This window comes from Nyctereutes procyonoides, unplaced genomic scaffold, assembly GCF_905146905.1.
Source record: "Nyctereutes procyonoides isolate TBG_1078 unplaced genomic scaffold, NYPRO_anot_genome, whole genome shotgun sequence".
NCBI classification, from domain to species: Eukaryota; Metazoa; Chordata; class Mammalia; order Carnivora; family Canidae; genus Nyctereutes; species Nyctereutes procyonoides.
This window is the reverse complement of record NW_026575133.1, coordinates 3,171,910-3,194,462: the sequence shown is the minus strand read 5'-3', so window position 1 is coordinate 3,194,462 and position 22,553 is coordinate 3,171,910. Positions and strand designations below refer to the sequence as shown.

At 46.1% G+C, this 22,553-nt stretch overlaps 3 protein-coding genes across 9 annotated transcripts in view; 2 read left to right on the top strand and 1 right to left on the bottom strand.

The window, feature by feature from the left end:
- Positions 1 to 3,225, top strand: part of MMS19 (MMS19 homolog, cytosolic iron-sulfur assembly component) — a 33,992-nt gene extending 30,767 nt beyond the window's left edge. For all 4 annotated transcript variants that reach the window (XM_055346013.1, XM_055346012.1, XM_055346015.1 and 1 more), the window contains 9 exons: positions 116 to 242; positions 713 to 813; positions 963 to 1,019; positions 1,162 to 1,348; positions 1,882 to 1,964; positions 2,088 to 2,252; positions 2,331 to 2,390; positions 2,680 to 2,780; positions 2,860 to 3,225. In XM_055346013.1, the coding sequence (XP_055201988.1) occupies positions 116 to 242; positions 713 to 813; positions 963 to 1,019; positions 1,162 to 1,348; positions 1,882 to 1,964; positions 2,088 to 2,252; positions 2,331 to 2,390; positions 2,680 to 2,780; positions 2,860 to 2,887 (909 nt within the window). In that variant the 3' untranslated portion in view covers positions 2,888 to 3,225. The remainder of the gene's footprint in view (positions 1 to 115; positions 243 to 712; positions 814 to 962; positions 1,020 to 1,161; positions 1,349 to 1,881; positions 1,965 to 2,087; positions 2,253 to 2,330; positions 2,391 to 2,679; positions 2,781 to 2,859) is intronic.
- A 208-nt stretch (positions 3,226 to 3,433) lies between these two features.
- Positions 3,434 to 13,321, bottom strand: ZDHHC16 (zinc finger DHHC-type palmitoyltransferase 16). Of its 2 annotated transcripts, XM_055346017.1 has the most exons (11): positions 13,119 to 13,321; positions 9,029 to 9,276; positions 8,658 to 8,852; positions 8,423 to 8,511; positions 8,008 to 8,036; positions 7,301 to 7,434; positions 7,122 to 7,169; positions 6,178 to 6,263; positions 5,390 to 5,513; positions 5,112 to 5,182; positions 3,434 to 4,021 (listed from the first exon to the last, which is right to left on the bottom strand). In XM_055346017.1, exons 2-11 carry the CDS (start codon positions 9,269 to 9,271, stop codon positions 3,907 to 3,909), a joined length of 1,134 nt encoding a protein of 377 aa, XP_055201992.1. In that variant the 5' UTR covers positions 9,272 to 9,276; positions 13,119 to 13,321; the 3' UTR covers positions 3,434 to 3,906. The 2 variants fall into 2 exon arrangements, with proteins under 2 accessions (XP_055201992.1, XP_055201993.1); XM_055346018.1 differs by lacking the exon at positions 7,122 to 7,169.
- Positions 13,322 to 13,487: 166 nt separating this feature from the next.
- EXOSC1 (exosome component 1) lies at positions 13,488 to 20,690 on the top strand. 3 transcript variants are annotated; one of them, XM_055346092.1, is made up of 8 exons: positions 13,488 to 13,521; positions 13,629 to 13,744; positions 15,852 to 15,926; positions 17,312 to 17,400; positions 18,907 to 18,940; positions 19,488 to 19,538; positions 19,668 to 19,752; positions 20,268 to 20,690. In XM_055346092.1, exons 1-8 carry the CDS (start codon positions 13,491 to 13,493, stop codon positions 20,372 to 20,374), a joined length of 588 nt encoding a protein of 195 aa, XP_055202067.1. In that variant the 5' UTR covers positions 13,488 to 13,490; the 3' UTR covers positions 20,375 to 20,690. The 3 variants fall into 3 exon arrangements, with proteins under 3 accessions (XP_055202067.1, XP_055202068.1, XP_055202069.1); XM_055346093.1 differs by lacking the exon at positions 13,488 to 13,521 and having other exon boundaries at positions 13,682 to 13,744; positions 18,907 to 18,947; XM_055346094.1 differs by lacking the exons at positions 13,488 to 13,521; positions 13,629 to 13,744 and adding an exon at positions 13,765 to 14,109 and having other exon boundaries at positions 18,907 to 18,947.
- Positions 20,691 to 22,553: the final 1,863 nt, after the last annotated feature.

Genomic DNA, 22,553 nt, shown 5'->3' with positions numbered 1-22,553 from the left:
TTTTCACTGGAGAATTTAGTTCTCATCCATCCTAGCCCCTGCTGCCACTTTCTACTGGGTATCTCTTGGAGTGTGAGTGTTGTCTGCGTGCATTACATGGTCAGGTTTCATATAGGTGGAAATCCCTCAGCTGAACCAACTCATGCGGGAGCTTGTAGAGCTGAGCTGCTGCCCCAGCTGCCCCTCCTCCTCTACTGCCGCTGCCAAGTGCTTTGCAGGACTCCTCAACAAGCTCCCTGCAGGTACTGAAATGAGACTGGGGGTTGGGAGCCTCCTGGAATCAATTACTGATGAAATCATGGAAGTTCAGCTATTCTCTTTAAAAAAGGAGCTGTTAATAATATAATAGAGCCTCCCAAGGGACAGCCCTTAGGACAAGAGTCAAGACCCAGAGTTGGCCAAAGCATTACAGGACATAAGAGGGTTCAAGCAGAGTGTTCTGTGTAGGTCTGTCATCATACTCCCCACAGGGAGCTGTTAGAGATCATTTTTTACTAGAAATAGATCGCTCTTTCTGAATACTAGCACCCCTGTGTTAGGAGATACCAGGCTCTCATGCGAGTATCCTAGAGCTGAGTGGGCAAAGTCATAGCCAGAATGATACTATTCTTTTCTAAAGGCTTCTCAGGGAGCTCTGCATTTAAACAGCTTACATCTTCTGTGGTTAAAGGAGAAATGTGTAGCCTCTGGATCAGGTGTTTCTTATTTTTAGGGCAACAGCTAGATGAATTCCTGCAGCTGGCTGTGGACAAAGTAGAGGCTGGCCTTAGTCCTGGGCCCTATCGCAGTCAGGCCTTCACACTGCTTCTCTGGGTAAGGAGCTAGAATGGATTCTGGTTAGACAAAGAGACAATTATGTCTAGTTAAATAAAATTTCTCCTTTTGACCTCGAACTATACATGTGCTTCTTGCGACTCTGGGGTTTGAGTGTCATACCCTGATTGTTCTCTTTCTGATTATAGGTAACAAAGGCCCTTGTACTCAGATACCATCCTCTCAGCTCCTGCCTTACTGACCGGGTAAGTCCATTTTGGAGACAGGAGAGCCAAGGATGTAACCAGGAAATTCCCCATATATTCTATTCCTCCCAGAAACAACTGTCATCCTCCTCTTGGGTATTTAAGATTCATTCTTCTCTTCTAATAAACCTCTTTTCTCCAGCTCATGGGCCTCCTGAGTGATCCAGAATTAGGCCCGGCAGCAGCTGATGGCTTCTCTCTGCTCATGTCTGACTGCACTGATGTGTTAACCCGGGCTGGCCATGCTGAAGTGCGGATCATGTTCCGCCAGCGGTTCTTCACAGATAATGTGCCTGCTTTGGTCCAGGGCTTCCATGCTGCTTCCCAAGGTGAGAAGGGTCTAAAAGAAAGGCCCCAAATATATAGACCTCTCCTTTGCTCAGGCCACATTCTCTAAAGTAATTTAGAACCTGAGTGCTTCTTTAGAGCTGTACCTGAAAGGCTAAATGTCCAGATTCTTATCCCATGTTTTTCCTTTGATGAGCCTGTCTTGCCTTTTCTGAGCTTGAGGATTGTTGTTTTTTTTTTTTTTTAAGGTTTTATTTATTTATTCATGAGAGACAGAGAGAGACAGAGAGAGAGAGAGAGAGAGAGAGAGAGAGAGAGAGGTAGAGTCCCAGACAGAGGGAGAAGCAGGCTCCATGCAGGGATCCCGATGTGGGACTTGATCCCGGGTCTCCAGGATCATGCCCTGCGCTGAAGGCAGGCACCAAACTGCTGAGCCACCCAGCAGGGATCCCCCCCCCCTTTTTTTTAAACCTTTTTCTACGCTGATGTCCCAGCTTCATCAGAGGTTGGAGTTGAATCCCCAAGCCATATGTCTGAGACCAGTTTCTCCCTAAGCTTTTCCATGTTTTTACAGATGTGAAGCCAAATTACCTGAAGGGCCTGTCTCATGTACTTAATAGGCTGCCTAAGCCTGTGCTCTTGCCAGAGTTGCCCACGGTAAGCCCCTGCAATCAGAGCCTCAAACAGGGACTAAGCCACTGTCCCCAGCTGGGACATTGGGGGGGGTGGAGCAGGCTCATCACATATGTGATCATGCCCACCTTCTCTGTGGCCCCTTAGCTGCTTTCCTTGCTGCTGGAGGCCCTATCCTGCTCTGACTGTGTAGTACAGCTCTCCACCCTCAGCTGCCTTCAGCCTCTTCTATTGGAAGCACCCCAGGTCATGAGTCTTCACGTTGACACCCTCGTCACCAAGTTTCTGAACCTCAGCTCTAGCCCTTCCATGGTGCGTTAAACCCCCACAACTCTTTGGCCCTTACATCTCTCATGGGTCTCCCCTCACCCCCCTATGACTGTGTTCCAGGCTGTCCGGATTGCTGCACTGCAGTGTATGCATGCTCTTACTCGTCTGCCCACCACTGTGGTGAGTACCTGGGATGGTCCTCTCTGGCCTAGACCCTTCATAGAAGAGCCAGAGAAGTACATTTTTGCCTTAGGCGAGACTGGCCACCCTGCTGTGTGATTTAGGTAGGAAATGGGAGGTACACCCAGGCAAGGATTTGCCTGACTGCCCTGTAAGAGAACGGCCACCCTGCCACATAGCATCCTCTGAAATCACTAAAGGAGAATAGGAGGAATGTTAGTTTTAAAGTCATAGCAGCCCTTTTCAGTTGGTGTGGTTGAGCAAGGCTGTGGCTCTTCTAACTCCACAGCTGCTGCCGTACAAACCACAGGTGATCCGAGCTTTAGCCAAACCCCTGGATGATAAGAAGAGACTGGTGCGCAAGGAGGCAGTGTCAGCCAGGGGAGAGTGGTGAGTTTCTAGGTCGTGGGTAAGATGGGGTTGAAATGAGCCTCATTGCTGATGCTGCCAACATTCTTTTCACCTACAGGTTTCTGCTGGGGAGCCCTGGCAGCTGAGCCCAGTCCTGGCCTAGACTCTTTGGACAATCTAACCTGGAATTACTAACTATCAAGCCATCTTGCCCAAGTTAGGGAGACTACTCGCCTCTGATTGCCTCTCTCTGGGCCACTGTTGCATGGCCGTAAACATAGGAATCCTGACTTCTAATGACTTTGTGAAGTAACGAGTGTGAGACTACTTGTGTTTGAAGAAAGATCTTGGTCTTGGGGCTCTTCCATTTATTTGTTAGAAAAAAGGAGCTACGCTGCTGAGGGGTGAATGCAGGTGAATGTGGACCAGGATAGGATGATGGATGTGTGTGTACCTACTGGAGAATAAAAATTTCTTTTGGTAATGGGGCTGTCACATATTTCCCCGTCCCCACTTACACCTCTGTGGCACATAACTAGAACACCACTAATGACAAGGACTTGCCAAGAATTCTTTGGGACATCCACCCCTCTAAGTAGAACACAGGAAGCATGACCAGAATATGTACTCAGTAGGCCTTGACCCTGATCTCTCTCTTCCCCACCCTCTAGTAAAGGCAAAGAGAAGCTACGTATCTTTAAAAATCAAATACCTTTATTCTTCACCTTCAGCAGCATATGAGAAGTGGCAGTGACCTCAGCAGTACGCCTGGTGTCTTGCCCTGTTGAGAAGCCAGAATCTCCGCTCTACTGTTCAGGTGTTTTCTCAAATAGCAAGTGGAAGAGGTGGTGGCCAACCCCAGTGCTGGAACCTGGAGGAGGTCGGGGTCAGCACCTGGCAAGGTTGCTAGCTGCCTAATCTCCAGTCTGGGGCTGGAACTTCAGTTTGCCTGAGCTGAGTAAAGGGACATCAGTCCTATGATTTTTCCACATCATGCCTTGTTTCTGCAGTGGCCAAGAGACTGGTCCTTGAGTTGTCCCTGCATGATACTCTAAGGCAGGCCCACTGATTTTTTTGCCCAAGGATTCCAAGAAGCTATCCTTGGAGGCCGTTGAGACAATGCAGGAAGCAGAGTGGTGCTCAAGTTGTGGCTGACACATCCAGCTCACACCGCCATCACAGAGGCTGAGTGAGCAGTCACCCAGGGAGGGGGGTCCCAGCTCATTCCATTCCCATGGGGCAGGTGACTGGACGGTAACAGCACCCGAGTCAGCCAGTGCCTACAAGAGAAGATAGAATGTCTCTGAGTTCCAAGAGTTCCTGATCTTCCTTCCTGATCCTGTCCCCAGCAAGGATTCAAGGTACCTGAAGCTACCTTGGCATTAATTCCAAAGGTAACAAAAGTTCTGATCTGTCCAGTTTGTCCTCTGGTGCCTTGAGGGCCTTTAGAGGGTTCAAGCGAAACTTCTAAGGGACCACTGCAAGCACTGACAGGCAGGAATGTAATGAGGATGGGAAGGGGAAGAGGACGGGTACTTTCTGGTCACCTAGTCAGTAGTGCCTTGGGAGTTACATTCTTTTTTTTTTTTTTTTTTTTTTTAACTTAAATACTATTTGTCAACATACAGTATAACACCCAGGATTCATCCCATCAAGTGCCCTCTTTAGGGTCCATCACCCAGTCACCCCATCCCCCCACCTCCTCCCCTCTGTAACCCTTTGTTTCCCAGAGTTAGGAATCTCTCATGGTCTGTCTTCCTCTCTAATTTTTCCCCAGTTTCCCTCCTTTCCCTTATAGTCCCTTTCACTATTTCTTACATTCCACATATACGTGAAACCACATGATGATTGTTCTTGGAAGCTGCGATTTGAAAAGTGATTTACCTTTGTCTCTTGGGCTCAGAGAGCTAACTTCATTTTTTTTTTTTTTTTTGTCTTAGGACTTATGTTACAAATAGATTAATGCAATCCCACATATTGTTGGCTTGAACTCCAGACACTGCCATACAAATGGGAGGAAGCTAGTGGTCACTGTATCCTACCTAGAGGTCCCTTCTTAACAGCTTTCTTAGGAGTCTGTTTTGGTTCCCTGTATAAGCCTCAGGGGTTTGGGCCTTAAGCTACTTTGGCTCAAATGAGCAATGATTTCTACTCCCAGAGTCTAGATTTGCAATGGCTATGGTAGCCACTAGTCACATGTGCCTGTTTCAATTAGTGAAAATTAAAAGTTCAATTTATGGATGCATCAGCCATACTTCAAGTGTTCAGCAACCATATGTGGCTAGTGGCTAATGTCTTGTACAGCATAGGTATAGAAAGTTTATCTTAAGAGTTCTATTGGATGGGACTGATCTAGATGTTTTACTTTACCTTCGTGTGTCCACACCCAGGAATACCTTCCAGTTGTCCAAGCAGCCGTAGTTGTAATGATTCCTAAAAACCTAGAGCCAAGAAAAACACAGGTTTCTACAGACCCCTGTTTTTACTTAATCGTCTCCTAATTTTAGAGCCCAAATTGGCTAAGCTAAAGTTCAGCTAGGCAAGTTCCAACCTTTTATGACACCTGCCCTATTGGCCCTGCCCATGGCTTCTGTTTTCGGGACAGCAAGTTTAATTACCCTCCACCCCAAGCCCACAGTCCTACTCACTCTGCCCTTGGCCTGCAGCCGACGTCTCTCCTTCCTGTTGATGTGCCTTTCGATACTAGTTTCACCTCGACTGATGAGAACAGCGTGCCAAATAGTTAGGGCACCCAAGGCAAGTGCTACAGAACTAAGAAAAGAGGGGCCAAGATTGGTGGGGAGCTTAGAGGAGGGAGTTGCTCCAAGTAGGTCTGAATCTGAAACTGAGCTGAGCAGTAAAGACCCACCAGAGACCTCTCTGCCTAAGTCTTATCTCCCAGCCTACATCCTAGGTTGTTGCTTCACTACATCCATAAAAAGCATTAATGAAGAAGCATTAACCTGAGCAAAGAATAAATTACGTAGAAAGAAGGGTGAGGAAACAAGTCTGTGTTACTAATAAAAATGTCCCATAGTTCCTAAAAGAACCAGCCTTACAAAACAGCAACAGGTAGTAAAAGCACCAGGTTTAGAACAGGGAGCACACAATTCCAATTGCAGCTCTCCCATTCCCAGCTATGATCAGCCAGCAGCTCACTTCACCCTCTCCTCCTCAGTTCTCCACATCTGGAAAATGCACGGCTCCACTCTGGGGTAGGAGTTTAGCTTACCTGGGCACAACATCCAGTGCTAGCATCCTTAGTGTTCCCTGCCCCAAAATGCTGAAGACAATGAAGCCCTGACTCTCTGCCAAGCTAAGTCACACTAGGAACAGTGGCAAAGGACAGGGATGGGTCCTGCCTACCCACAGGCACTGGAAAAGATGGTCCTGAAGCTGCCCCCCACTTAAACTGCCAAAAATGATCGTTCAATACCTGCACAGGAACCAGAGGTAGACAAGACTCTTGTGAGTCACTCTTTCTCGGAAGGAGAAGCTGGGTGGTGGGGTCTGGTGATATGTCTAGAAAAAGAGAACAACGAGGTGGTTCATTTGCTTTGTTGGATCTCCATCACAACCCCAGCACCTGCAGGCAGGGAAGTGACCAAAGCCCAGGATGAGAAATAGGGAGTTAAGCCACAGAGGAGTTAGGGCAGCAGCCAGATGGGTGGGCCAAGCCCGGCAGCACCATCATGTGAACACACACTGGGCAGAGCAGGTCTGGACAGGATGGCAAAGCATGGGAGGAGCTGACCCTGGGCCTTCAGATTTGACGACACAAATGGGGCTCCAGGGGAAGCCACTACACTTCCCAATGAGAACTCCCTCACCATGTGGCTGCAATCCTCAAGAGAAGAGACCGGGTCCACACACAATGCAAGCACAAGCAGGAAGACCTGAGCTCCACTAAGGGCTGAAAGGGCAGCAGAGCTAAGTGGTATAGTTGTGGCCCAAGACCTGTCAGAATAAGGGTCCTAAAAGGCTCAGGAGAAGGGATGATCCTGACAATGGATGCAGAAAGACCAGGAACAAAGGGTGATCAGACTGGCCCAGCCTGATCTCTGTCCCCTGGAACCCCATTACATGGACTAACACAGACTTTGCTGCTCAGGCCATCACCAAGGCAGAGTCCTCACTCAGCCCAAAAAAGGTGATAATGGGATAGAGAGCCCAAAACTGTCACAAACCAGGGACTTGAATCTACCCCCAGGCCACTTAGTCCACTCATGGCAGACAGCCTCCCAGAACACCCCTGATCCAGTATGGAGAGGCCCCTTAGCCAGCCTCTACTACTCCACTAGCAGGTGGGCCCCCGCTGCCTCAGCAACTCTATACCCCCTGGCCTGAGCAGCAGGAGGCAGTGGGGTGGGGTCAGCCCACCTGGTTGGCAACCGCCTGTAGTTTGTTCTTGTCGAGCTGTTTCATTTTCTACGGGGATGGAAAACAGTACTGGTTACACTCTCAGGCCTCTAGGATGGGGATGCTACCAGCCCCACTCCTTCGGGACAGATTCCATGCCCCAAAATTCTGAGCTGCCCTGCTCCTAACTATGGGCTCACCTCGATGGCAGCATAAGCTTCCCGGAAAAGGTCCCAACTTCCATAGCTGCAGTAGACACAGCCCAGAGTCATGAAAAAGCAGAAAGAGAAGAAGTACCGATGGTTATAGTGGCCCACACAGTTGTTTAGCCAGGCTGGTTGGGGAAGGATTAAGGACAAGATCAAACACAGCTTCAGGTCTCTCTGGTTCATCCCTGCTTCATAATGGCATCCAAGTACAGGGCTTCCAGTCACCAAGAACTATTTCCCAAAGGCAAGAAAACATGGGACTATTTTCCAGAGGCTAAAGCTTTTAAAGAGCCTTCAAAAGTCCCACTGGGAAATCATGAAAACAAATCCTTCAGCAAAATTGGTAGAGCAAATCCTCTACCAATACTTCAACCTAGCCATTTGTATGGGAAAGCAGAGAATATCCAGTGGACAACATGAAGTCCAAACATCTCTTCCCATCCCATAAATGTTAGCATGACAGTCTACAAAAGAAAGAACTGTTAGAATAGATGCCCTGCTCCAAGAAGATCTGTCCCACAGAGCTTGTAAGCCTCCTGCTTCCCCCTGGAGATGGCCAATCTCCACCATTCCTCTTCTACTAACTTCTCATGAACCTTCGTTGGGATGAGGGATGATGCCTTGGTTGTGGCCCTTAACCTGGTGCAGGGCTCTGGAGCTAAAGGAGGAGGCCTCAGGCAGAAAAGATAAAAGGATACGGCAGTGATGATCCATCTTCAGCACACACCTGTGAGGGAGGGACACAGGCTCTGTTACGGTGGTCAAGGTTCTTGAGATGTCAGTGCCAATCCTTTCCTACAAGGCCCAGCATCCTGCTGAGGTGGAAAGGGCACAGACTTTGAAGACCGCCAGGCCTTGCTTCAAGCCCTGCTTCATTGGCTACATGATCTTGGACAAGGTTAACTCATCTCTCTGAAGCTCAGTGTCCATAAATGGTGACAATGGCTAACCCAGGACCATCCTAGGACCAGGTGTCACGATGTGAGGGCACACTGCCTGGTATATGACGCGCGCTTCATAAACGTCTTCTCAAACTTTAGGTCTAAATTTTGCCCGAGGGCTTCAGCAAACAGGCCACAGCTGGGGTTCACAGTGAGCAAAGCCAAGACCCACCTATTGCAAATGCTGCAGTGGTGTGTTCGGGCCGGCTTGGGGTAAATGCACTTCTTACAGATGGAGACTGTTGCGATATCATTCCTGCCCTGTGCAAAGGGAGAAAAGCTTCATGACACTGTGGCAGCACAATTCTATACCTCAAAAGATACTGAGGCACTCTCCCTCCCCACTCCTGGACCTGGCTCCCACAGCCTGCAGTTCTATCCTTCCAAATGCCCCTGTGGGGACCCACCTGGGGTGGGTATCCAGGTGGAGTGGTGATGGCCTGGTAGTAATGGAAGACGATAAGGATCAGATTCCAGTGGCTGTAGAAGAAGTGCCAGCAGAGCCGTGGCACTGAGTATGTTCGGAGGATGAGAGGCAGGACACACAGGTAAGCGATGGCCACGATGGAGCTGGTCAGCACAATCACCAACACCACGAACACCTGTCAACACCAGTGAGGTCAGGGAGACACAGAGTTTGCCAATACCAAGAGTACACTCAGGAATTTCCCTGGGGTAGGGGGCTAGTGTGGGTCCCAAACCCAGTGTGGGTCCATCAGATACATGTCCTTCTGCTACCCCAAAACATCCCTTTTCCTGCTCCCTGGGCATCACTCACCACCCCACACCAGCGGATCACGTTGTCCACCAGCCAGTAGATAGGCTCAAAGGCAGCATCAACAGCGGTGTCACTGCCCCCAAAGGAGTTGTAGAGCAGGGAGCGCAGGCAGACCTTGCCATAGCGCCAGCGCTGTACCAGGCCCCGGAGCAGAGGTGGGCAGCGGCGCCTGTAGCCCAGGAGCAGAAGCAGGCGCAGGCAGAGGCGGGCAGGGCCCAGCAGCAGGCTCCGCTGGCCCCGCATGGCTCCTAGAAGAGCACATCATTGTGAGGAGCCAGCCTAGTCCCGTTCCTCCCTATCCCACCAGGGAGGAGAAGGCAAAGGCCTAAGAATAAGGCCCAATTGAGCCAGTCACCAGCTGTGAGAAGGAGGAAGGTCACTTCACTTCTCTGCAGAATGGGTGGTGCCAGTGTCCCAACCAGATTACACGGGTAGGGTCTGGAGGTTCTGAGCCTGCAGAAATACTACGTACATTGCACCACTTCGGTGCACAGCAAATCCAAGATGATGCACACCTAGAGTAAAGGGCTGAGGGAGAGGAAGGCAGCTCCAAGCCAAAGCAGGGTCTTTAGAGTTGTCTGTGTAGACCACTGGGTGGAGCACAGCTGACATGCACAAACCTGCCACCACGTCTCTGTAGGCATGGCCACCATAGCAGAGGATTCCGAGGGTATCCTGCTCTAGCCCAATGACCTACCTCCTAACAATTCTTCACCAAGGAACAGCCAGTGGGGGAGTGAATGCACAGCATGTGGATCCTACATCTAGATCTGCCCTGGTGCTGAATCTTGGCAAAAGATACTCATCTTTCCTTTTTTTTTTTTTTTTAAGAGTTTATTTACTTATTCATGAGAGAGGCAGAGACCAGACAGAGGGAAAAGCAGGCTCCTTGCAGGGAGCCCGATGTGGGACTCGATCCCTGGGCCAGGATCACACCCTGGGCTGAAGACAGATGCTCAACTCCTGAGCCACCCCAGGCATCCCAATATTCATCTTTCCTACTTCCTCTGGGCTGATGTTATAGGCCCCCAGACTCAACCTGTAGCATGAGAGTCCCTGTCTCCTGTCAGGACACCTCAGCTACCCTGCATGACATAAGATGCTTTGTCTTCAATTCCAGTCCCAGCCTGACCCCAAGGATACAAAAGCCAAGACAACTTCAGGTATTCATGGCCGAATAACACCATAGGTAAGAGAGACTGGCCATAGGAGGGAGGCCTTCATACTATTGTTCATGAAGACCACAGAGCCTATTGTCTCAGTGATGAGTCTCCCCTACCTAGTTCTAGCTGGACACCCATGAGTCTTCTCCACAGCTGCTGCTCTTGGCCCCAAGCTTCCCAGCTCTACAAGTACTTTCATCTCTATGCGATTTCTACCTCACACAATAGCCATGGGAGATCAGCTGCCCGTGCAACATCTAGAACAGAAGTCATAGACCCCTTCGATGTTAGTCTCATCAATTCTGCAGATTAAAGCTCTTATCAGAAAAGAAATTCTCTAATTTCCCTCTAGGGCTACTATGTCCTCTGCAACTCCACTGACTTATTTGTTTATTTATTTATTTTCCACTGACTTATTTAACAGGCAGCTCAAAACCCAACAGAAACTGGAGGAGGCTGCTCCACTGTAGTGATGGTTTCAGTTTAGTAACTGGAGCAAGGTACTCTCCTTGCACACTGGCTTATCACTAGAGGTCTTTCCAAAAAAACCAACCAAACAAAAAACACTTCATTACCTCCTTCCACAACCCCCCCCTTTTTTAAAGATTTTATTTACTTATTAATGAGAGAGAGGGAGAGACACAGGCGGAGGGAGAAGCAGGCTCCATGCAGGAGGCCCGATGTTGGACCCGATTCCAGGCGGGACTCCAGGATCACGCCCTGAGCCAAAGGCAGACACTCAACTGCTGAGCCACCCAGGCATCCCTCCACAAGTCCTTTAATGACCTAAGGCAAAAAGGAATCCACCAGACAAGGCCAGCAAAGAGAAGAAATAGTTCAGTAAGGACCTATTCTGCATCAGGATAAAAAAAAAACAAAACTGGCCATTCCCATCACCTCCTAGGAGTTAAGAGACTTAAGAAGCAGTGTAGAAAGGAAAGGAAAGGTCAGCCTTCCTACTTCCTCTGAGTTGGAGTCCTGTTGCTTGGAACCATGATTTGGCTTGAAAGCATGAATTTTCAAAATAATGTACAGCCATAGTCAAATATAAGAGTGAGACAAACATACTACCCCACAATAAATCCAAGTGACTCACATTATCCACACTACTGTTCACTCCTTACTGTGGCTAATGCAGAGTTTCCTATTTGCTAGAATACTCTTTATACCAACAGCTTGCAAACAAGATGCATTCCCCACCCATTAATAAACACAAATTATATGCCATCTGTTCTGTCTACAAAAAAAACCAGAAATGTTCCTTTTCAGATTCTCCACCTTTCAGATTGTTGTCAACCACCTCTGGTATTCCTGAGCTCTATAGGAAATGCCTGCCTCAAGGACTAGACTTACTAACTCTCATCTACCCTATAAACTTGACTACTTAGGGTTCCATTCTGTCCTTACGTAGTTCTACGACCTTGGGCAAATCACCCAAAAGTGCTGGACCTCAATCTCCTTGTGTTCTCATTCAGAGACAGGGTAGGGTTAAATGTCCCTTTCAGCTGTAACCCTTTATCGTTTTATATATACACTTGGCTAAGGTAGAAATGAAATGTTTACAAAATGCTTAGCACGATATCTGGTTCATAGAAGGGCTCAATAAATACTTTTTGAAAGAATGGAAGATGCAGAAGTGGTAAGGCTGGTCAGACATCTGTCTGTGCTGCAAATAATAGCAAGTGCACTCCTGCCAATGTGATAACGCTTATTTAGTATATGATGCTATCATTCTTTTGGTCAGTAAAAAGGAAATAAAAATCATTGTTAGTATCATAGCATTTAAGAACTAGAAAGGATTTTTTATAACAAGTCCAACCAGAAATCAACCAAAACATAAACTGAAAGCTTGCTGATGCAGAGCTACACATTAGATTTGAGTAAAGAGTCTGAAGCCAACCCCCTCACAACTCAGTTAGTGGGGTTTAGGGGGCATGGGGATGCCAGGGAAGAGATATTGTGGTCCACACTTGAACATAGAGTCCCTGATTTCTCAGGAAATTGAGTTAAAGCAGAACTCAAAAAAAAAAAAAATGTGTGTATGTGTGTTGGGGTGGGGAATGGAGAATCAGGGCAAAGCAGAGCTTCACTATCACCCCAAGCACAAGCCTTTAGCACTGATCCCTCAGTAGCAACCACAGGCCATAGTGACATATGCCACCAGATTAGATGGGATTGAAGGCCACAGCACTCGCCTCTTTCCAAGGCTCTAAGTCACCATCTGTTTTCCTAGGGGAAACTGGATTGGTGAGGGCTGGAGGGTTTGCACAGGGAGGGACATATGCCAAAGTCACCAGAGGGCAAGAGAAACTAAGATGAAAGTCGTAGCAAATCTCAGATGGACAAAGATGCTGTTCTCAGGATGTCTGCCTATCTTAAGCAGCAGTTGTCACTCATCGGTAAGAGCAGCATTCTACTCACGTGCAGACTTCCATTCCGGACTAACATGCTTGAAAAAGAAAAAGTTATGAATGGGCCCACACGACCTGAGCTCCGCTTGAGAGGATCCGACTGCAAGATCTGAAGCTGCAGTCACAAAAATCCGGAAAAGGCTTTATTTCTGAATGGGGGTGGTGTGATCAAAGTACGATAGAAGATGTAAAAAAAAAAAAAAAAAAAAAAAAACTTGGGTTCCGGTTTGGGCTCTACCTTGAACTGTCTTTGAGCCACTGGACAAGTCAAATCCTGTCTCTGGATCTGAGTTTCCAAATCTCTACAATGGGCAAGTTGGGTTGGCTAACCTCCTTCCAGCTCCGCGCGTTACAGCTGCCCCGAGAGTGCACTCCCCCAGGCTTGTGCAGGGCACGGCCGTGCAGGGCGCGACAACGAGAGAACAGGAACCTGAGCTCACGAAAAGGCCCCAAACAGGCCCCGACCCTACAAAAAAGGGCAGGACTGGGGAGCAAAGGCCGCGGCTCCGCTCTTACCTGCCGCCTGCCGACTCCCCAGTCAGCCAAATGGAACCCCGCAGCCTCCGCCGCCGCTCACTGCCACCCCCTCCAGGTCTGCAACCCAGCCGGGCCGGTCTCAGTCCAACCAACCATCGCGGGCCACCCGAAGTACCAGCCTGCAGACTGGGACCCGCTGCCAGCCCATCCTGGACCACAGGCGCAAGCGCAGGCGTTCCGGAGCCCCGCCCCCGCTCTGGTCCCGGAGCAACCTGGGAAATAAAGTTTGACGGAGGAGGTGCTCCCGAAGGCCACGTGACAATTCGCACCAATTGGCGCGTTTCTTACTGCAGAACTGCTCCTGAACTTTGGCCAATGAGAAGCCGACTTCGTTTCCCTCCAGTGGCAGTCATGGCGCCACCCGTGAGGTACTGCATCCCGGGTAAGTGTGCGGGGACCGAAGCGAATTCTGGATGGGGCAGGGAGGCAGGAAGGCTGGATGACCAACACCCTCTGAAGACCCATGACTGATGCAGCGTTTCTCTTCAGGCGAACGTCTGTGTAACTTGGAGGAGGGCAGCCCGGGCAGCGGCACTTATACTCGCCACGGCTACATCTTTTCGTCGCTTGCTGGCTGCCTGACGAAGAGCAGCGAGAATGGCGCGGTAAAGGGGGCTGCTTCCCATTTCCTCCTTCTCTGCTTTTCTTTTAGGCTGCTTTTGATTTCGCGGTCGATAGGAAAGGGCACCGCGGACGCGTCTTTAGGACCTCAGCAGAACAGCTGGTCTCCGAGTTTCTTCCAGCTGAGGTCTCCACTGCTGGGCACTTCGCCACCACAGGCCGGATGTGGTCCCGCTTGATTCTATTGCTGACATTCGGGGAAGGAAGTCAGCGGACGAGCAGAGGCGGCTTCCGCCTGCAGTGAGCTGAATCTTGTCCGAATGTCGCCTACCTTTCTGGTTTCATCTTGCTCCGCTATTCCCACCCCACTCTGCAGTCTAGTCACACAGGCTTCTTTGTCGCTGGTGGGGTAAGCTCTCTTCTGCCACAGAACCGATGAACACACGCTGTTTGTCACGCGCCCATCTCCTCCTTAGCCTGTTTAATTCCCACCTACTTTTCAGATAGCCTCTCTAGTGTCACTTTTATCAGTAGCCCTCCGAGACCCACTAGTCAGGGAAATGAGTTTTGTGAGCTTTTATTTTTTGTTTTGTTAAACTCTCACAAAGAACTAAATTTCTTTCCTCTGTGTGCTCTTCTTTGCATAAAATTAAGCATTCGGTTACCTGTTCCTCCTAGGCTCTTCCCTTATTAGACTCTAAGTTCCACGAAAACAAACCTTGCCACCATACCTTTAGTGCTGAGCACAGCAGCCTGTGCTCACTAAATGTTTGTTGAATGCCTAACACTGATCCAGGATTAGCCCAGGATCGGATAAACAGTCTTTGAAGGACCCCCTTAAAGACAGGGAGCATTAATAGAGAATTCAGAATTAGAACATTTAGGTATTGGCTAACTAGACCTTGTTTCTGCTTTAGGTTAGAAACTTGATCTCTCTGGTTTTAGTTTTTGCTCAGATGTAAAATGAAAGACTTCTTAATCAATTTTAAGACTGTAACAGTTCTAAGTTTGTTCGTTTCATAGAAATAGATATCTATTGAGCATTTTCATGTGCCAGGCACAATCTTTACCTCTAGAGATATGGTAATGAGCCAGATACACATGATCCCTGCTACCAAGGGACACAGACATAAATTATAAACAAGTAAATGCTCAAATTGGTTTACGGCTACTAAAGTCATGACTGTTTTTGAAAGAATATTACAGGTTACCATGAGAACATGTAAAGGACAAACCCATTGTAGTCAACAGAAGTGATGTTTAACCTGAATCTAAAGGATAAATAAGAGTTGAGTGGGGGAAAAAAAAAAAAAAAGAGTTGAGTGGAGAGCGCAGTCCTGGGAGAAAGAACAGGTTGAACACAAATCCTGAGATGGGAACATGTTTAGTGCGTTAGTGAAACTGAAAGAAGGCCCGAAAACTGAAGCATAGGAAACAAGAGTCAAGTAAAAGATGAGGTTCAAAATATGTCTTGGGGTGCCTGGGTGGCTCAATTGGTTGAGCGTCCGACTCCGGATATCAACTCCAGTCATGATCTAAGGGTCCTGGGATCAAGCCCGGTGTCAGTGCCCCCTACCCCCCTCAGTGGGGAATCTGCTTGAGATTCTCTCCCTCCCTCTCCTTCCGCCCCTCTCCCACTTGCGCATGCTTTCTCTCTCTCTGAAATAAATCTTTAAAAGATACATATTTTATACCAATAGCCAATGCCATGCTCAAAGGGAAAACTACAAGTATTCCCTTAAAATAGAAAAAATAAAGTATGGCCATTATTATATAATATTTATTTGGAAATTCTAGCCAGTACAATAGAGTGAAAATCAGAAGGAAGTAGTAGAACTTTGAAGAGTCAAGTTATCCACAATTGGTTATATACCAAGAAATTCCAAGAAAATCACAAAAAAACTTGTTAGAACTGTTCTGAAATGATTAGATTATGTCTTCTAGTAGCATCTTTCTTTTGAAAAATGGCCCCTTGACCTTCCTATTGCCTTAAATTTCTAAGACTATCTGCCCTGGGCACATATGAGTCTGTAGTCCATCTGTGCTTGTGATCTCAGCTGTGGACCAAAGCATTCCTACATTATTCTTAAGCCACAGATACCTTTATGGAAGGCTTAGTCAAGATCTCACATTTTATTGTTCTGTCTATAGCTTCCTGTGATTTCTGTGATGAGAGAAACAGAATCTCAATTACTACCAGATGTGGGGACTATTGTAACCTGTAAGGTAAGTAGGTCTTAACTTCCCTGCTTAGGACACCTGTTCAATGGTGAAATCATGATCATTGTGGAAGTGCTCTTTCTTATGTGGTAGTCACTAGCCATATGTGGCCATTTAATTGAAATGAATTAAAATTGAAAGTTCATTTCCTTCATCTCACTAGCTACATTCCAAGTGCTCACATATAGTTAACAGCTGCCTCGTTGGCCAGCACAGAACATTTTAATCATCACAGTGTTACTGGACTGTGCCGGCCTAGAAAGTTCTGGGATAGTGATCAAGGCAGCCAAGTTCGGGATCCCTGGGTGGCGCAGCAGTTTGGCGCCTGCCTGTGGCCCAGGGCGCGATCCTGAAAACCCGGGATCGAATCCCACGTCGGGCTCCCGGTGCATGGAGCCTGCTTCTCCCTCTGCCTGTGTCTTTGCCTCTCTCTCTCTCTATGACTATCATAAATGAGTAAAAAAAAATTATAAAAAAAAAAAAGGCAGCCAAGTTCAAGCATGCATAGCTCTTTCACTGAGCTGATTCCCTGAGTATGCAGTTTGGGAAACAGGTGCCAAAGGGTAATAAGGAAGCCTATTTTTAATATTTAGAAGCTATTTTACTCTGGAGAGAAGCAAAAGACATTATAAAGACCTATTAAATTTCATCTTTTAGGGCACTTGGGTGGTTCAGTCAGTTAAATGTCTGCCTTCGGCTCAGGTGGTGATCCTAGGATCCAGCCCTGCATCAGGCTCCCTGCTCAGCAGGGAGTCTGCTTTTCTGTCTCCCTCTGCCCCTTCTCTCCACTCATGCTGTGTCTCTTTCTCTCAAATAAATAAATAAAATCTTTTTTAAAAATAAATTTCATCATTTCGGGTGTTTCAGGGGAAATACAAATTAATGCTATACTGATCAGTAACTACAAGACATCCTTACTCTCTGCCCACCCCCATGTTAAGTTAAATCAACTTGTAGTTCTTAGTTGCTGTTTATAAATTGTTCCAGCAGAAAATGTGTTATTCTTAAAATAACTGAAGAGGCAGTGATCCAAAATTACACAGTAATTGAAATGTACACTTAAATTCTGTCCACTGTACCGGGCTCTTGGTAAGATCTGTTAAAGGTGTAGATTTGCTGTAATGCCCTGTTTTTATTTGTTAGGCTTCTGTATTTTTCAAGATATATTCCATATTATTTCATTGGATGCCCACAGTAACTTTATTAGGTGGCCGGAGTGACTCTCATTCCATTTGACATATATCATTTATGCAGAATTAAGTAGGAGTTAACTTGTTTTAAATTCTGTAATTAGGATTGCTTGGACTAAAACACTGGTAATTCCTTTCTTGCTGCCTCCTTGAACTGACAACTGCTACTACTCTAATGCTGATCTTTTCTCTGTTCCACAGGTCTCTAGCATCAATTCACGCTTTGCCAAAGTGCACATCCTATATGTGGGGTCCACACCACTTAAGAACTCTTTTCGAGGAACTATCCGGTAAGAAGTATTCATGTTTTTGCATTTGCATCAGCACCTGGAATGAGATTAGAACAGGGATTGAAATTTTTAGGGACAATTACAGTTCCTATATCTACCTGCCTCTCTCTCTCTCTCTCCTCTTTGTTCTTTGATTCTGTCCAGGTAGTGTCCAAAGGAAATGTTATAATATATGAGCAAGGACAAAAGGAAAATATTGACAAGATTGGGCTTTAAAATAAAATGAAAAGAATTGAGCTAAGCCAGAAACTAGTGTTGCAGGATGTTCAAATGAAACAAATTAGGGGCACCTGGGTAGCTCAGTGGTTGAGTGTCTGCCTTTGGCTCGGGTCGTGATCCCGGGGTCCTGGGATTGAATCCTGCACCGGGCTCCATGCAGGGAGCCTGCTTCTCCCTCTGCCAATGTCTCTGCCTCTTTCTGTATCTCTCATGAATAAATAAAATCTTAAAAAAAAAAAAAGTTAAAGGCATCTTAAGAAATATCTTCCTTTTTTGTATTTAATATAGTCTAAATCTAAGAATTGAAAGACTTTAAAAAGGTTAGTGGGTGCGCAGCCCCGGTGGCGCAGCAGTTTAGTGCCGCCTGCAGCCCAGGGCATGATCCTGGAGACCCTGGATCGAGTCCCACGTCAGGCTCTCTGCATGGAGTCTGCTTCTCCCTCTGACTGAGTCTCTGCCTCTCTGTCTCTATAAATAAATAAAATCTTAAAAAAAAAAAAAAAAAAGGTTAGTGGGTGAGGGGCACCTGTCTGGCTCAGTCAGTAAAGCATGTAAGTCTTGATCTCGGTGTTTTGAGTTCAGGCCCTATGTTGGGTATAGAGATTACTTAAAAATAGAATCTTAGAGGTGCCTGAGTGGCTCCGTTGGTTGAGCGACCGACTTGTGATCTCAACTCAGATCATGATCTCATAAGCTGTCGTCAGATCAAGCCTCGTGTCTGGCTCTGCACTCAGTGAAGGGTCTGCTTGAGATTCTCTCCCTCTGTAAAATAGGGTGCACGCTCCCCCCCCACTCATGGCATATGCACTCTTTCTCTCTCTCTGTAAAATAAATGAATCTTAAAAAAATAAAATATATTTTTAAAAAGGTGAGTGAAATGGTAGGGTTTTGTTTTTTCCTGTAGGTTTTTTAAGAAGAGACAAACAATTCTTGTGAGCTAGATATAGCTTCTAAGGCCCTTTCCACCCTCAGGATTCCATGTTGGTACTATAGTGCTTCTGTTAAAGCTTTCCTAAGGCAGCAAAGTTCCTTATTCTTTCCTGCCAAATCTGATCTGCTTTTCTCTAGTCAAAGGTATTGATACTGCTGCTCTGTGTGACCCAAGAATGGGAATGTGGTTTTCTCCTCCAGGTGAGGACTTGGAATGCTTCTCCACCCCACTTCTGGGTGGCCTTTGGGTCCCAATTATGATTTGTTCTCTCTACTCTTGTAGCTCTCTGTCTGCTATGATTCTGCAGGAAATTCTTTCTCACAGATAATTAATCTTTTGTTAATTCTTTTTTATAGCAAGGAAGATGTCCGAGCTACTGAAAAAGACAAGGTTGTTGGTTGGTTCTTTTTTTTTTTTCCCTTATGACTTTAGGAATCTCGATCCTTTTAAATTACTCCAGGGAATTTCAAACATCTGTGGGAATGTGGATCCAAAGGTCCAAGGAATTTTAAGGTGTTTCCTACTGGAAAGTGTGGAATTCACCTCACTGTCCTTTTCCTTTCCTTAGGATTTTTTGTTTGCTCTATTGAGCAGAAGGGGACTACTTTACTCCTTGCCTTTGAAGCCAGGTGTCTATTCTTTGCTATTCCCTCAGATTTACTTTGGATTCTTTCAGAGCCAACTGTAGTAACTTTTGTCAAAGTCAGATCCGTTACCAGGTTATTGAATTAAAAATCTTTCATTTAAAAAAATAAATAAAAAATAAAAATCTTTCATTTATATGATGTAAAAGCAATAAAAGTTGTTGATTGGCTTCACTAACGATGACTTCCACCCTGTGGAGTTAAAAAGTACACTGGTTCTACCAGAGGGGCAAATAGTTTCATATAGATCTGATTTAGAGCTTTCACTTAACATTCCTGTTCTTTCTTTACAGGTTGAGATTTATAAGAGTTTTCGCCCCGGTGACATTGTCTTGGCCAAAGTGGTATCCTTTATTCCAGCAGTCTTGTGGTCCTTTGTCAAAACAAGAAATAGAAGTAGAAAACAACTCAAGTGGCTATGGGAGGGAAGACTTCTCACCCATTGTTTTCCTTCACCAGTATTGTGTGACTAGATCTCTCTGGGTGATGCACAATCAAACTACCTCCTGACCACTGCTGAGAATGAACTTGGGGTGGTGGTGGCCCACAGTGAATCGGGTGAGTAGGTCCATACATCCACATGCTTCTCTTTCCCTGGGAGCTACAGTTTGGGATTAATTCACTGTTTTCTCTCGTTACCCTGGTTTTAAATCTAGACAGCAATATGAATGTCAGTCACTTACTACGGAGATTAGAATGATTCTCTTTATATAATTGTAAGGGGGGATTCACTGCATAAGGCTTTTCTGTATGAGGTGAGGTTCACTAGGTAGTTTGATGACACTTCAGGTCATAACCAGCTGAAAAGGGAAGGGTCTTAGTAAACATTTTGGGGGGGGGATCCCTGGGTGGCGCAGCGGTTTGGCACCTGCCTTTGGCCCAGGGCGCGATCCTGGAGACCCGGGATCGAATCCCACGTCGGGCTCCCGGTGCATGGAGCCTGTTTCTCCCTCTGCCTATGTCTCTGCCTCTCTCTCTTTCTCTGTGTGTGACTATCATAAATAAATAAAAATTAAAAAAAAAAAAAGTAAACATTTGGGGTCCCAGCTCCAACACTAGCTCTTCCCTTCCAGGTGTCCAGATGGTTCCCATTAGCTGGTGTGAGATGCAGTGCCCTAAGACCCACACTAAAGAATTCCGGAAAGTGGCCAGAGTACAGCCTGAATTCTTACAGACCTAAGCAGCTACATTTTACCCCATGGAGAGGGGTAAGCCGTTTCTAAGAGTATATACATGTATGAACCCAACATCAAGATGCCGTTGTCTTTATTCAAACACCTGTGGTTGGCTAACAACCAGAAAAATCTGCCAGCAACTTATACTGTAGGTGGAACATTTTTCTTATGAACCTTTCAGTGGATTTCATTCTCGAGTGATGAATTTTTTTGGAGGCGCCAGCAGACAAACTGTATAATATTGGAAGTAGCCCGATCTTTCTGACAGTCTCACAGATATGTATTTTTGCTGTGACAAAGAAAACGTTTTTACTAAAAGGATTTTATGGCTTCTGTTGTCTTGAGTAGGGAAGGGAATCTAAAAAGCATCATGACATTTAAAGCTGGGGTTTGCCTGGTTGCACCCATTAACTTACAAGTCAAGTGCTTGCTTTCTCTGGAAAAGCCTAATCTCCAATCTTTTTTATACTTTTTATGTTCACTTTCAAGCACTTCCACTTACTGAGTACTTCTATGTGCCAGGCACTGGGTGAAGCACTTTATATACATCTCATTTAAACAGATTACAATTTAGTGAGAATTATATAACATATGGTGATTCAGGGTACATGCAAGTAGTTTGAAAGCAATTAGTTGAACGAACATAGTATTACTGACTTAGTGGGTACCCTAAGAAATGTTTAAATCTGAATTGAAAAGAGGGACAGAACACTGTCATGTGAGGTGACCAAGAAGGATCCGTGATGTGAAGCAAAAGGAACTGAAACTTAGATAAATGGAATGAAGGATATGCAAGGCAGACAGTGAAGCCTGAGCAAAGTATAGAAGCAAGAATGAAGGGATCCCTGGGTGGCGCAGCGGTTTGGCGCCCACCTTTGGCCCAGGGCGCGATCCTGGAGACCCGGGATCGAATCCCACGTCAGGCTCCCGGTGCATGGAGCCTGCTTCTCCCTCTGCCTGTGTCTCTGCCTCTCTCTCTCTCATTCTGTGTGACTATCATAAATAAAAATAAAAAAAAAAAAAAAGAAGAATGAATACACAAGTTTGGGGATGAGGAAGGGATGAGATGAGGGTTAAGCATGGAGAAGCTGCAGAAGGAATGGAAGGAAAGAATTAGATGTCAGTTCTTGAGATGTTCTTCAAGGAGCCTGTATCTTTTATGTGTATTGACAGTGGTTACAGGTAAACTCTGGAGTCTACCTGCCTAGGTTCATATCCTCTAGCTGCTAGCCTTGAATAGGTTAGGTTGGGTTCTTTGGTTTGGTTTTTTTTTTTTTTCTTTTTAATAGAAAATAGGATTGGGGGATCCCTGGGTGGCGCAGCGGTTTGGCGCCTGCCTTTGGCCCAGGGCGTGATCCTGGAGACCCGGGATCGAATCCCACGTCAGGCTCCTGGTGCGTGGAGCCTGCTTCTCCCTCTGCCTGTGTCTCTGCCTCTCTCTCTCTCTCTGTGACTATCCTAAGTAAATAAAAATTAAAAAAAAAAAAAAAAAAAGAAATAATAGAGATTCTTTATACACTTTGCCCATTTTTTCCCAATGGTGACATTGTGCAAATTACAGTATACCTAAACAATCAGGATGTTGCCATTGATAGTAGTGCAAGTTAACTTTGTTTCTTGTAAGTCTGTTTCCTTGTCTGGAATAGTATGATCTTAGGGTTATTGTGAGGAAGAAATGCATAAGTTACAGTACATGCCAATATCGTTACATGTTACTGTTACTATAGATCTGGTTGCCTTCTATCAAGTATGTTAAATTCCAGGCATTATGTTAAGCAGTCCCCTGATAGATGTTTTAAACTTTACAGATTTTTCTTTGATAGACAGTGCTGCAGAGAAAACTCCTATACTGTATATACTTGTGCCTGCCTAGGATTCTGTGGCAAAAGATTCCTAGAAGTGGAATGCTGGGTCAAAGAATGTGTACATTTTAAATTCTGGTTAGATTTTACAAAAAAAAAAAAAAAAAAAGATTTTTCCCATGTTGCCTTGCAGAAAGATGCTACCACCTGATTCTCTCTACAGTGTTAGCCATTTTAACTTACTCTATCTGGGAACTTCCCAGTAACTCTGAAATGTACTAGTCATTTCTATCTTTTACAGAGAGGTAAACTAAGGCTTAGAAAAATTAGTTAACTTGCTCTAAGTCACATAGACATCAAGCGGCAAAGCATTATTCAAACC